Source organism: Pholis gunnellus (assembly GCF_910591455.1).
Source record: "Pholis gunnellus genome assembly, chromosome: 5".
Lineage (NCBI taxonomy): Eukaryota > Metazoa > Chordata > Actinopteri > Perciformes > Pholidae > Pholis > Pholis gunnellus.
Window position 1 is genome coordinate 27026872 of NC_136531.1, and position 15072 is coordinate 27041943.

At 41.1% G+C, this 15072-nt stretch overlaps 1 protein-coding gene across 1 annotated transcript in view; it reads right to left on the reverse strand.

Annotated features, from left to right (window-relative positions):
- Positions 1–4167: 4167 nt before the first annotated feature.
- The window catches only part of slc43a1b (solute carrier family 43 member 1b), a 30557-nt gene continuing 19652 nt past the window's right edge, over positions 4168–15072 (reverse strand). The window contains exons 8-15 of the mRNA XM_079160176.1: positions 14144–14286; positions 11819–11965; positions 11453–11488; positions 10741–10873; positions 10335–10464; positions 10107–10180; positions 8969–9092; positions 4168–8850 (exon numbers count right to left, since the gene is read on the reverse strand). Of these exons, the coding sequence (XP_079016302.1) occupies positions 8623–8850; positions 8969–9092; positions 10107–10180; positions 10335–10464; positions 10741–10873; positions 11453–11488; positions 11819–11965; positions 14144–14286 (1015 nt within the window). The 3' untranslated portion in view covers positions 4168–8622. The remainder of the gene's footprint in view (positions 8851–8968; positions 9093–10106; positions 10181–10334; positions 10465–10740; positions 10874–11452; positions 11489–11818; positions 11966–14143; positions 14287–15072) is intronic.

Below are 15072 nucleotides of genomic sequence, written 5' to 3' on the forward strand. Positions count from 1 at the left end.
TCAATTCAATTTATTTTTGTATAGCCCAAAATCACAAATTACAAATTTGCCTCAGAGGGCTTTACAATATGTACACATACGGCATCCTCTGTCCCGGAACCCTCACATCGGAACAGGAAGAACTCCCCCAAAAAACCCTTTAATTAGAGGGGAGAAAAGAGGAAGAGACCTCAGGGAGAGCAACAGAGGAGGATCCTCTCCCAGGACGGACAGAAGTGTGACAGATGTCAAGTGTACAGAATGAACCACATAACAGAGTTACAACACATTCAATGCATATGACAGAACCACAGCAGGAGGAGAGACCAGGGTCCAGGTATAACCAGGATCCATGGAAACCTGCAAGGGGAGATACCACAAAGACTCCGGGGAAGAAGCAAAGTCAGTACTGAGCATTAATACATGAATTCATACAGAAGGAGATGAAGAAGAGGAGAGAGGAGCTCAGTGCATCCTAGGAAGTCCCCCGGCAGTCTAGGCCTATAGCAGCTTATCTAGGGGCTGGTCCAAGGCAAACCTGAGCCAGCCCTAACTAGAAGCACTATCAAAAAGGAAAGTCTTAAGCCTTCTCTTAAATGTGGTGAGTGTGTCTGCCCCCCGGACTGAAACGGGAAGCTGGTTCCACAAAACAGGAGCTTGATAACTGAAGGCTCTGGCTCCCATCCTACTTTTTAAGACTCTAGGAAATGCAAGTAACCCTGAGTTTAGGAAGCGCAGCTCTCTAGGATAATATGGTACTATAAGCTCTTTAATATATGATGGTGCTGGTTGAGTGCAGGAGATTATTAATGTTCTCTAATAGTTATAATCGTATCATTAAAGAAGTTCATGAAGTCATTACTACTGAGGTCTACAGGAATACTCTGTCAGCCTGGCTACAGTGCTGAAGAGAAACCTGGGCTTGTTCTTATTTGTCTCTATTAATGATGAGTAATAAGCTGCTCTGGCATTACAGAGGGCCTTCTTATATGTCTGAAGACTGTCTTGCCAGACTAACCGAGATTCTTCCAAGTTAGTGGAACGCCATGTTCTTTCAAGTTTTCGCGATGTTTGCTTTAATTTGCAGATTTTAGGGTTATACCATGGAGCGAACCTCCTTTGTTTTACTAACTTCTTTTTTAGAGGAGTGATAGAGTCTAGTGTCATTCTCAGTGAGCCTGTAGCACAATCGAGAAGATGATCAACCTGGGTCGGACTGAAGTTATCACAGGAGTCCTCTGTTATATTGAAGCACTGGTATTGCGTTAAATACAGACGGTTTCAGTCAGACAAAATAAATCAATATGATTATCTGATATTAACTAATTTACTAATACAGCTTTAGATGACAGAGATCTGATATTTAAGAGTCCACATTTAATTATCCTATTTTGTTGCACTGTTGCGTTGGTATTAACTTGGATTAGGTTATTTTGTTTAACTCCTCGACTGTTTACTTTTGATTTAATACATTTAAGAGGCTGTGGGGCAGACACAGTCTCTATATGGTTTAGAAGATCTGCTCAACGCAACTGACCATAGAAAAATAATAGTCCAGCAATTCCAAAACCAACTAAATAATAGACTATATGGAAAGAAATGGCACAACGTCCTGCAGTGAGAGCGATGCCTGTTATCTGTGCATGAAGGCAGTAGAGTTTACACTGGTCGCTGCCTGAAGGATTTCATCCTGTAACTCCAGTGTTTCTCGATACATTGGGCCGGGCTTACTGGACTGTAATCTGTGCCACGCTGCTGGCTTCACCACAACAGAGCCACCGGTGTCCTCTTGTGCGCACGGAGCAGAAAGTCACCCACTATTGAGGGGGATTCGATTTAGGGTGAGATTGACCCTAAAGTGGAGATGGTTGGGGTCGGACATTTAATTGACTGTTAGTGTCAGGGCAGCCCGTTGGTCAGGGATAGAACCTGAGATAATGAAACCCTTAGCACAGCCGCTGGGAGATAGCTGGGAGATAGCTGTGTGGAGCAATGTAGTTAGCTATGTATTCACCTTCATCCATTTTCAATCAAATTAGCCAAATAGATGACATCCTTTTAGTCAAAGAAGTTCTTAGGGTCGGCTGTGGCACACTGGGTTAAGAGGGTCGTCCAGTAACCGCAATGTTGAAGGTTCGATCCTTGGCTGGGACGTGTTGTGTGTCAAAGTGTCCCTGTGCAAGACACGGAACCCTTAACTGCTCCCTGGTGCTTCTCAGCAGCCCACTGGTCCCTATAAACTAGGGATGGGTTAAATGCAGAGGTCATATTTTGTGTATGTGTATATGACAATAAAAAGACATAATCTTATCTAAGGAGAGAAAATCAAATGCTCTGCTAGGTGACCGACAGGATGGACATCTACAGTATGTGAAACATGATGCAGCATTAACAGCCTGGCGAATAAAACACCACGCGCATTAAGCGAGAACGTTTAAGGTGTTATTCCCTCTCAGTTTTGCAGCCTAGACTGACTCAGCAGCTGAGCTCGTTGCAAGTGTTCCAGCTTAAAGATTCTTCCAGACAGCTGCAGCTCCACCTACAGCGTCTTCCTGCAACCTACACCACTGCATCCTGTCCTATTGACAAGACCTCAGTGGAACAGCAGAAACCAGAGATACACTCGTAAATATTACCTTTCAGATAACAGGCAAAGACAAAGCTGTGTAGGAATGGCTGATACATTAAAGTTAGCTTTTAGTCTACATTTTTACGACATATTTTTCTTCTCACAGGAGTTTCCATACATTCACTCACTGTGATGCTGAACTACGTGGACCAGAAAGAGCTCTTCTAATCCTCACTCACGGTAGTGTTCATCAGGCTGATGTATAGCAGGATGAGATATTTGGTAGTGCTTCAGTGTTTAGCCAATTCAAGTATGGAATCAAAAATGGGTCAAATGTAGTGTAGCTGTGTGTCTCCATATCTGACTGGGTGCAAACATTTTGAATGTATACATTCAAATGTTGGAATATGTAAACAACGTTCTGAACAAATGAATTTTAATGTTTGAATGTGTAAACATTTTTGAATCCAGATGGTGATCTGTAGCTGTGCATGATGACATCTTGTGAACAAATGAAAAGGATTTGTCTTGAACCGGCTTCATAAAGACCTTTGGAGGGTGAGATGAAGGGAGAGAGGCCGGAGGAAAACCACAGAAAGAACTGGAGCTCTTGTTCATTCTGAGGTCAGAGGCCACACACACAAACACAAACACATTAGCTGTGTCCCGATTCAGGAGCCGCATCCTTCGGAGGACCATGAAGACCTCGATGGCCGAACCGAGCGCCTAGCAACCATCTATGGTTGACAAGAAAGAGCATGAAAGAGGTCACTAATGTTGAGTGAATACTAATTATGAGACTTAGTTTATAGTTTGGTTATTGGTCCCTGATCTCAGGGTGGTGCCCAGTTATTTATTATATTTGTTAATAATCTTATTGACATTAATAATTTATTGATGTCAATAATACATTTTTCATATTTGCTGATAACCAAACACGCTGCTGCCGGATGCTAAGTCTCTGCTGGTCTGCTGGACCTGGATGGGATGCCACAATAAAGGCCCTTGTGTATTCTGTCAGTGTTCACATCATCTGGGGTGTACTCTAAATCTGTTCTGCAAAACATTTTAAGTAATTAGGTATCACAGCTTTACAATTTCACCCTTTCTCTGTCTGGGAATGCTGGTATTGGCAGTACAACATGTAGTCAGTGAAAGAGAGGCTTTATCTACACAATGTACTTACAAGTGTTTCATGTCTGTTTAATTTCAGTTATAATATGATGCTGGATAGTTTAATAAATAATATTTTGAGACTCAAATCTGAATATAATCACTAAAATGTATCTGTCAGGTAAATGTAGTACTACAGTGTACACACAAGTAGCATATAGCTGAGTTGCATGTTTTCCAAGTATTATGGGGCCTTTTGTAAGTTATTTTGGGGTATACAGTGACTAAGAACAGTAACATAATTCAATATTTGTCATATCTAATCTTCATAATGGATACCTAGCAGGCCCATTGCCTACCTTGACTAAAGGTGAAGTCTGCTCCTGGTGTTCCTTCCTGTGAACCAGAGTGTATTTCTGAGTAGATGTGACTTGCATGTGTAAAACTACACCATGGCAGTCGTGTTTCTGGGAAGCTCAGAACAGAAAGACAATTGAATGACCTTTTCAATGATTTTTAATTCTTTACATTTCCCCACAACAAAACAAAGCAACATTGCATATCAAGTCAGAAATCCCCAAAAATGGAACAAAATACTTAAAAGTTATTTACGCTGGACAATTATTTTTAATTATATTCTGCCTTGGTCTAAAGATGATAAACATCTCTTACTTCATCGTTTGATTTTGATTATATGATGATTTTTTTAAATAATAAAGCTCCCTCTTTATCATTAAAATAGGTAATGATTCTGCTGTGACCAGAATCAACTTGGTCACCGCTGATAAACAATGAAATAATAACACTCAGTACAAGCAGCACCTGTACATTGTGATGCAATACAACAAATACTACCTCTCTGAAGCCTACAATGTCAATTCCCTGCAGAATAATTTGAGAGGCCAATGTTTCTGTATTGTATTGCATTCTATTTGAAGGTGCACCTGCTGTATATTCTGTCTAGTCTGCTACAGACCGCTTTCAGATGAGCAGCATGTCATTTTTCAACAAGGCGCTGCAAAGCATGGGCAGTATGTCACACATAGAAACTTTAACTATTTTACATATCGTTATGTAATCACTCATTAAAGCTCATCATTAAACAATTGTCACATTTCTTGTATCAACACTGTACAAGCTTTCTATTCACAGATTTGACTGGAAGCCATGTTGTGCTCTCAGCCTGAAGGAATTCACAGCAAAACAGTTTCAAATCCTCTTTCTTCACGGTTTGCTGGCTTTGTAACATTCAAGTGCTTCTTTAAAGCAACAGTATATTTATTCTCTCTATCACACTTAACTCTTCTTATATGAACTCCTTAACTGTGCCTGCACAGGCAAGGAGAAGGTGGGTGTTGAGAGGAGGGGGGACCAAAATCCTTTAGCTTTCTGAGTCTCTGTCATTTTATACTGAGGTTTAAAACTTTAAAAAAAATGAAATGACTCAACTCATTAAAGAAATACATGACCCCCAAAATGACAATTTTTCTCACATGCCTCCATGGTTCCTCATAAACATGGGCTGATATTTGTGTTTGTGAGGTAGTGAGCACATGTCTGGATAAATTAGACTTTCATTTTACTGTGTTGTTTTTTTACATTCACTTCAATTCGTCAAGACCGTTCTCCATTTTTGAATCACTGTTCACTAAAAGAACCCGATTCTTTCAGTCTGCTTCTTTATGCTAAGCTAAGTTGATCAGCAAACTACAAATGAACACACAGACATGACAGTGGTATCAGTCTACTATTCAACTTTTCCAACTATTCCTTACCCACTGGGTTATTAATTGCAATACTACCTGCATGTTATGTGTGCTACATTCAGCACACATACTTTAAGAGTAGAAACTACCTCTTCAAATGTTGAATATATTGCCATATATAAATGCTATGTGAGATCCTATGTCTCACCCCCCTTAGTTACTGTTGCGAGGTCAGAAAGGCTTAAACGGCGAAGAGTCCAGGAGCAGCAGAGCTTTTCTGACAACCGCCGCTAGATGACACTGTGGTAGGGCGCCGCCATTTTGGTCTGAACACGCCATTGAGTCTGCGGTCATCAATGTATACAAATATGTCTGTAAATCCCGGGATCATTTTTTTTAAGGTACATCTGACACTTAAATGGCCTCCGTGCACGCTCATATGACTTATCCGGGCCTGCCGGCTCCTTGCTAGCTGTATGTGGCTGTAATAATGGATATATTGGCTGAATTGTAAAGCCTGTACCGTGGTGGATGTATGAACGTCAGCCATGTAACTAGTAGCCGAGTAGCACAACATGAACTGAATTTAACGCAGTATTAGTTTTGGGTAACTTATTAACACACAGGCCAAAGCAAGGCCACAACCTGTTCTGTGCAGCCACGGTCTGTGGTCTGTTGTACATGTATGTTGGAGGTCCTTGACATGAAAAGGTTGAGCTTGTTCTCAAAATCCCAAGAGTGCTTGATTTTTCCTTTATGCTTCTCTGGGAGGCGGGGCAAAGATAAATAAATAAATAGTTATAATAGTATGCATATTTCTAATATTTATACTTTTCACCACAGACCGTTTAAGTAGATACATTAAATATATGACAAAGAATACTCTGTAGGTGGACGTCTAACTGTTCTTCGATATACGGTAGTCGCCTTCAGTCCAAAATGGTGGAGGCGTAGCTTTGCTGCTGCGCGCTGATGTTGCAATGAAACAATTAGATTTCATTTCTCATCAATATCAGTTCTTTGATGCTAGTTCAGTATGACCGGGTGCCGCAGTGTGTAATCGATTTCTGGGCGCCAGGCAATATAGAAGTCGACAGCAAGACCTACAGTATGCAATGAAATCTATTATCAGGATGACACATTTTACACGGGGGACTTCTACCGTTGGGATGCAAGACGTCGTGTATATCCAAATAAATAACAACAAAAAATGACTTTGGGGCGGCACAGAGTATAGTACAAACAAAGAAACCAAACCAGACAGAATCATGCAGGTTGAACAGAGAGGTTTTCGAAAGGGCCGCTCGGACACACTACGGCTTTTGTCCTTCACCAAATTCAACACCAAATGAAATGTCCTCGTAGTAACTGTGTACAATGTAATGTGTCCGTGAAGAATGTGGCACCAATGAACAGTTGTAGCATCGTGAAATATAATTGGAAAGTTGACGGAGGTTCTGCCGGATTCAAAGCTCACTCAACTGTTACCAGAGCACAAAGCGAAAAGGGGTGGGACTTAAGAAGCGCCAATTACAGGATCATTGTCACTTAGAGAAGAGTCATCCAGTCAGCAAAGTGGCTTTGTGAACATTGAGCGAGCAAAGCTACTGTTCTTACTGGATCAAGTAACGTGGTAGAAACAAAACCCCTGAGTGTGTAGAATTTAGCAAAAGTGTGTTTCAATATTTATGAATTCAACTTTCCATTTATGTATTTCTTACATCGTCACATTTTAAACATCTCGTTATCTTGAGATAAACATTTTTTGTAGTGACCATAATTGTCTCGTTTCTTTCAGGATTACAAATGACGTTTTGTCATTTACAGCTAATTAACCTTGAAGGGCAGGTTCACAATTCTGCTAATAGTGAGGTGCCCATACACTGAGTACTGTAACCATTCCTCCTGTTCATACTGGTCATGAAGAGATCTCTTACTGATGCACCTTTAATGTATGTCCACAGCCCTCTTACAATCTGTTTAGTAAGTGACTCCCTCTGTTTGTTACTCTCCCTCCACTGCAGCTCAACAGGAAACAGCTCAGGACAACACAGCGGGAATTTTATAATAAATCAAGTGTACAAATATCCACTTGATTTGTCTCAGACTGCTGAAGCCTCATTGTTACTAAATAAACGGTTTTCTTCAGAGCAAGGAATGTGGATTTTGTCCCTCATAACTTCCATAGAAAAGGTATTAGGAAGAGATCTTTCAACAGCCAGTATGAACATGAAGATTGATTACAGCAAGCTAAAGCTAAGTCAGTGTACACACGTTCACCGGACTATTGTTTGAAGACAGACTTGAATCAGTTGTGAAGCTATTCTTTAAGTAGACATTAAAAATATGTCCAAATGATCTTGCTATGTCAAGATGACAGATAGTGCGCATAACTGTAACATACAGTATGTGAACGCCTGCTTTATTGAATTCTATATTAATAATGTTTATTAAAGGGGAACACCACCTAAATAAAGAATTGCTCTCAGTGTCATCTAAAACGTCTCTCAGTTCACTGTCACAATTCATGGAGCAGTTTCACTCTTTATACACATTTGAGTTTTAGCATTCTAGCTTTTGGGAGAGAGTTGCTCATATTTGCTAATATTTATAGACCGTCTTAGAAAATAACTTGTATAAATTATGAAAATTGGGTGTTGTTCCCCTTTAACGCAAGCAAGTTTTAAGCACATTTAATAATCAAAAAAGTTAAGTTACACTTTGAAAAATGACTGGAAACACTCGTAATAGAGCTACTGTGCGTGATTAAAAGTGAACAGGATAAAATGTGCAGAAGCAGGATATGGTCCTTGTATTTTCATGTTCTTTTGTCACTTAATGCTTGGGTCAAGGGTTAGAGGACTGGAAACTTACTCAGCATGCAAATCCCCAGTCCATCACATGTCCACTGAGTGCTAACCACTGCGCCACCTTTACATATCCTTTTTAAATGATATGATGGCATCTAGTGAAAAGTCAAAGAGCATTTTCTAAATGAGAAGCCTGACGGTAGGGTTACACATGTAACTTCCTGTTCCATCGTAAACTTTATGAAAATGTGTCACTGCTGGATATAATCTGGTGTTTTGTTTGTTTTAAAGAAAGATAAAAGAAGACTTTGCTCAATATGTTTTTTGTCTTGTTTTGATTTTGCTAGATGTCATAGTTTTCAGCCCAGAGAGAGGTCACATCCTCACAATATTAAACTACTGAACGTTGTCATATCAATCGATCGTTTCACTCCTGTCAGTCATCTTAAACAGTATGCCCATTTGGTGAGTATCCATTAGCCGCATGCCCTTTGGCTTGGCTTTTAGCAGTCCCACTATCTGATTGGGTTAGAGGAGCATTCTCTTTGATTGATTGGCTGGCAGCCAACCTATCCCGCTCAGCCTTTGCCCTGATCAGGTTTCTACGGTGATAGAACAGATAGCCTGGCAACAGGAAGCCAGCCAGCGAGAAGATGAGAAGGACCAAATTGATCTGTTGTAAGGAGAGACATGTCAGTGCATGTTACAAAACCTGTTGTATGTATTCACATCCTGATGGTGTGTGTGTGTGTGTGTGTGTGTGTCTGTGTGTGCGTGTGTGTGCTCCCTACCCAGTAAGGATCTCCACTCAGGTGTCCCACCATCAGAATGAACAGTGGTTGTTGAAGCAAGGCGAAAGCAGCACTGATCATTGACTGCATGCCTGTCAGTGTTCCAAAGTGGTTGGCTGGGTACCTAAAGCAAGGTGGGAGATAGAAATGATCACAATCATCAGATTAAAAACAAAGAGAAATGTCTTTTCATTACAGTTAAAACAGTCTAACCCTAGCAATATAGGAGGATCAAGTACCAATTCTGAGTGGTGGAACGTAACTAAGTACATTTACTCAAGTACTGTATTCAAGCAAACATACTTCCATTTATTTGCTATTGCATACTTCTACTCCTCTACACCTCAGGGAGAGGGAAATACTGTACGTTTCGCTCCGATACATTTATAGTTGGTGTGAATGCTGGAAAGCATTTACTGGAGGCCACTATGTTAGGACATCCCACACTCACAATGTGAAATGATCCGAGTGTGGGAAAGAAACAGTATGCATACCCAAAACCTAAGCAATGAAAATGTGATGCCAAGAGGGACTGATTGTCTGTTGCCCCCTGGCCCTACTGGCTTTTTACCCATACTGTCGTCAGTTGCTTATAGTTGGCTGAAGTTCGTTTTTTTAAAAGATACTGACTGTGGTCACCATGAACAATGTGGATTATCCTTTACAGTACACATTTAAAAGTCTGCCTTCTGAAGAAGAATGTAAGAATAAACACCTTGGTGTGCACTAACCACGGAATATTGTTAGAAACCAAACCGCTGGTAAAAATAACCAGATTTATTTAAGTGGTTCTCCAGAAAAAATGGCTAATTGCTAACTTGTCAGAAAGGATGTTTTTTTGCCTCAAGTGTGTGTTATGCCTATGCCTTCAGCATCTCTGGCATCTTTCTGAGAGGAAATATGTAAGCAGCAGGACAACGCGGTAAAATTTGGCAAAAATAGCTGCTCAAACTGACAGCACATACAGACTTAGGCAGTTTAACGGGAACCAAACATTGTGTTTGCATCTGTCCAGAGTAGGTTTTGTTTCACCACACCTGTGTTTATGGCTGAGGGGGATTGCAGAGCCAGGTGGCAATTCTTTGTGGGTTTCTTCACATTTCATTTTGAATATAAAGATTCCAGTGGTGGTACTCACACAGCAGCATAGAGTCCTCCACAGCAGGAGTGGATAAATCCTCTCACGATGGTATGCAGAACAAACGACACCACCTAATAGAGGAAACACAAAGAGCAGATTAATACATGATCATCAAAAGTGACACTTTGTATTTGTTTATCTGTGTGTCTGTAAAGTCATAGGCATTGCTTCTGTATTAGTATAATATGTCAAACAGGTTGTATTCCTGAACAGTATTTTTCTAACCTGTAAAGGCAGGTTGTCAAACATGGAAATTATTCCGAAGGTGACCAATAGGAGGTTGGTGACGATGAAAGCTCTCATGGCATTGGTCAGTTTCTGGATCTTTCTGTCTCTCTTTGGGGGATCTGATTGGCTGAACGGGACAAACGTCAAAAGAGGCGGAGGGGTGGATGCAGAGTATGAAACTGTTTCTTTGGTCTTTTACAGTGTGGCCAAGGAGAGGATCACTTCAGGGCCAGTATGGGCAGCAACCCAAAGCTATTTCAATGTACATACAACATTTGAGAGAAACCTTCTAAGACTAATGTATTAAAAACATCCTCTGTGTTGCCGACTGCTGTACAGCAATGTATAAATATAGCAACACGATGTCTAAACCTAAAGAGAACTCACTGGACCCTCTTCATACCTCTTCTCTGTTTGTGTGTTGGCTTTTTCCTCTTCACACTCCTTCAACCTCCAGTCCATGATGTAGCCAATCAAAGGACAAGTCAGTAGACACAGCAGCTGCAGCGTACCGAAGATAGATGAGTAGAAACCCACTGAGGAGGACACGCCGAGATAGAGTGAAGTCCAGAAGAACACGTGGAGAGAAGACAGATTGAAGCCGCGACTCACAGAAGGCTACTTATTGTCTTATTTTAGAAATTCTGAGGTCATAACACACAAATGTTTTAAGGTTTCTTTTCCCGATACGAAGGTCTAAATGATGATTCAACCGTTCAGATGGTGAAACACTGGATTCTTCTGGACAAGCACTGGGTCTAAAAATACTGGGATCAGTGTAACACAAGGCCCAAGTACACAGAGGGCATGACCTCAGTCACATGTTGGTTATCATCCACCTGATGAATACAGTATCATAACAACAATAAGGTTGTAATATTTTTATTGGATCCCACACTGGTAAACTTAAAATACTTTATTGTAAATTCTAATACTAATGTATTTTCAATAATGTGTTTCAATAATAATGTCTTTTTTCCAATATTGTAACTGCTCCCTCAAAGGCCTGATGTGAATACATTTCTGTACATTTAAAGACGTCAAGTAGACACAAAATACAACTAGAAACATCAGTCTAAACATTGTAGGAACTCCACTGAGCCTCTAACTCTTACCTTGTTCCTCCATGTCCTTCTGCAGCTCTTCTGAGGCTGAAACAACAACAGCGTCTGGTCAGCTTGTTTGACTCAGGCTCTTCTCAATCACTGTTCATACTCATACCTATGAATTGTAAATCACTGTATTTTGTATATACTCCATGTAGTAGTGAGCCAGGGCACGCAGGGCTGCCGCTAAGGAAGTCAGGTGATGTGGTATAAAGATATGATTAAGTCAGTGTGTTATGATTCTTCACCTATAATGTTCTTCATTGTTGACAAGTGATACCAGACAATGTCCATGTTCTTGTCATTGTTTTGTTCAATGATAACAAAGTAGTATTCCAATTATTTAAAAATATTCAGGTAGGTTATCATTCTTACGGTTGGGGTTGCCGTGGGTGACCAGGAACTCCAGCATCTTGTTCATGGCACCCATGAAGAAGATCAGCCTCAGCTGGGTCATTGCCATGGTGATGATACTCCACAGAAAGATGGGAGAGCACATAGAATGACAGAGTGGCACCGAGCCTGAAGAAGAAGAGAGAGAGATAATGTGTATAGAGGACCACTCATGGAGTCACTCAGTGTCCAGTTAAATTATAACTATTCACTGTTCAGTTCCATGGAAAATTCCCAGAATACACTGTTTCTCTTTCAATTCTCATGGCACTGACCCTGGATTTAGCGTTACATTATTAACATGCTCAACTTCAGAGGTTAATGAAGCTAAGCGGATGTTCAGTCAGGAAGACTCTTTACTCTTCTTTTCATTCATAATCTCTCTATCAGCTGATTGTGGGCGTTCACTTTAAGTTAACCAACCAGATTCTGCACAGTTTTCTGAAGCCAATCACATCGTTGCTCTCAAACTTTAGGAGTGTTCTGCTCTCTGCTGCTGTCAGATGTCATTTCAGCACAATCGGATGCGACCCTCCTCCACCCCAGTCCCCTCCAGTCAGCATCACAGTCATGCTCCTCATTCATCATCGGGTTGTAGCAGCTCCCTTCATCACCACCACCACCAGTGGACTACAGGGGGATTCTGCCTCATGTGACCTCAGCATCACTACCACTCTGTTATCCTACTTCAGGATTCCAATCGCCACAGACGTTGCACATTTCAAATTTCAAATGATAAATTATTGTTAAATTATAATGAAGTCTCTCCTGATTGAAATGGAGATAACTGATGCTGTTCAGTGTCCTAATGTTCATTGAATCAGTATCCAAATTCACTGAATTCACTACCAGCAGAGCAAGGAACAAGTTTGAAACACTCCCATGCAATGGATGAGACTAATAGAGCACGTTGAAGCCTCAGGGAGTTTGACACTACATTAAAAGAACCAGTTTCACTGTGAAACAAAAGTAGTTCCAAAGTATACTGTCTATCCATGTTGGCAAAAGTTGAATCCACTAGCACAGGGGTCACTAATAGGCGGACCACAGTCCGTATCCAGACCCGGTCCATACCCAGACGCTGTCCTATCCGGACCCAGACGTATAACTGATGGATAATTGAGAATTATACATTTTGGCGGAGCGTTTCTATTTCAACCTGCGCAGCTTTTCTAGTCTTTACGGCACTCACTCAGCAGGAAACAAACCGACCAATTACATGCATTGTAATTCATCTCACGTGACGCTACTCAGCCAATCGAACATGTGTATTCCATAATGCATCGTGCGTCTGGCCTTCTCAATATTGATTTGACAGTTGTTGACTACACAGAGACGTTGTTACTACTACTAGGCTTCTTGAATATATATATATATAAGGCTCCGACTGCAGGTTAAAGGCGGCTGTCCGCAGTGGGCTGGTTGCTGCTGGAGGCTCCACTGGAGTCTGAGCTGAAGGAGTCACTGGTGAACCTGCATGATTACTGATGACAAGCATTAAGAATAGTTATAGAAAAAGCCGATCTTCTCTATGATGGTCTCGTTTACTTATGGAGGCATCAGTATTATATTGTTTTACATTGAGACTGTTTCCCAACCAACTGAAAGCTCCCAGCTCGTTTTCAAACTCAGGGCGTCAAATACCAACGCTTTGCCACGTCTGTCGGCGTCTGATACTGACGCACAAGGCTCCCTTTAGCATCTATATGAAACACAACGGACTTTAAAGTAACTACAATGTAACCCAATCTGGGAAGTGTAGGTGGGTCAAACAAACACAGGACTTTCACCCAGGAGACTGCTGTTTGTGTCTTCTGTAAAACCAACAATGTGTTTTTTGTCTTTGTGTTCATAGGGGAAAGTTTAATTTTCACTTTACAAATGTAGTCTTTTTAATCCAAACCACAATCTTTTTTTCCTAAACCCAACTAAGTGGTTTCGTTGCCTGAATCTAAGCAAATGTTTTAGTTTGAATTCACAACATGAACCCTGTGTTTACGGCGACTGGAGTGGAGCGTCTTAGTTTGACCCGTTGGGCTACCCAGGGCTTTAGAAAGGGACGCCAAGGGGTCTGACCAAGGGATCGGGTTGAAGCCTTTAAACATGTTTAGCATTATATGACGTTCTTTCTGTGAAGGTAGTTAGCTTAGCTTAGCATAAAGAAAGGCTCACATTATATGTTGTTTGTGTAATCCTTATTCAGAGCCTTGTAAGCTGTTTTGTCTGTATGGATTAACATATCCTGGTAAGATGGATATATAAATATAAATACAACAAAAGTTGAAAGTCAATGATAATGTTCCATACCCTGGGTTATGCTTTGAGCATCTGTCTGCTCGGGTTCTGGCTGCTTAGGTCCCATCATGTCTTCCATGACAGTCACATGGGTGACGTACCTGTCCCCAGTCATCTTGTCCTCCGTCACAACTCCACTCAGCTTCACTTTTTTACTGCTGAGAAAAGAGAAGGCGATTGAATGTATGATAAAGAATCTAAAATAACTCCAGCCCTTACCTAATGGTGATCCAATGAGAGGTCATTTACATCTCAAAAACATTTGAACCTGCTGAGTGATAAATCCAGGATTTTTTACTGGACATCTGCTTTCAAGTCGTGGAGTGTCCAACATGTAGATGGCTCAGCATTTAAGTGTTCCGTACATTTAAATACAGTCTGCTTATTATATGGAAAATGTGTGGAAAGTGGAAAATCTGCTTGAAGGTGTCGGAGGCAAGGGGTTACCTAACTCATGAGGAACCAGGTTTCTCTGCAGTGACCACTGCTGCAATCTTTGATTGCATTAATACAACCCACAGTTTGCTAACCTCCCATCTAGATCACAAGGTTATCAGATATGTCTTTCACTCGCATAACTCATACAACAACAGATACACTCTCATTTTAATTTATACAGATGTGTGAACCGGCTGTGAGGCAGTCAGCCAGGGGCCAGTTAAGACTAGTGAGTTTGGAGTCAGCAGTCAGTCAATGGCAGAATGAAACAGGCAATAAAAAGGGTGCTTTGAGAACGTGCGAGTCTCTGCAACCACCAGAGAGGTCCTTGAGCACGCAGCCATAAATGAGCACCCCAAATAATGTGCAGTTCGGTGCAGCAGTGTGCAAGATTATCTGTGGACAGATAAAGCTCACACTCACGCACACACAACGGATCTCATTATCTCCTGGTGTAGATAATAATGATCCTGTGATGACTGGGAATGGTCATATCAATTTTC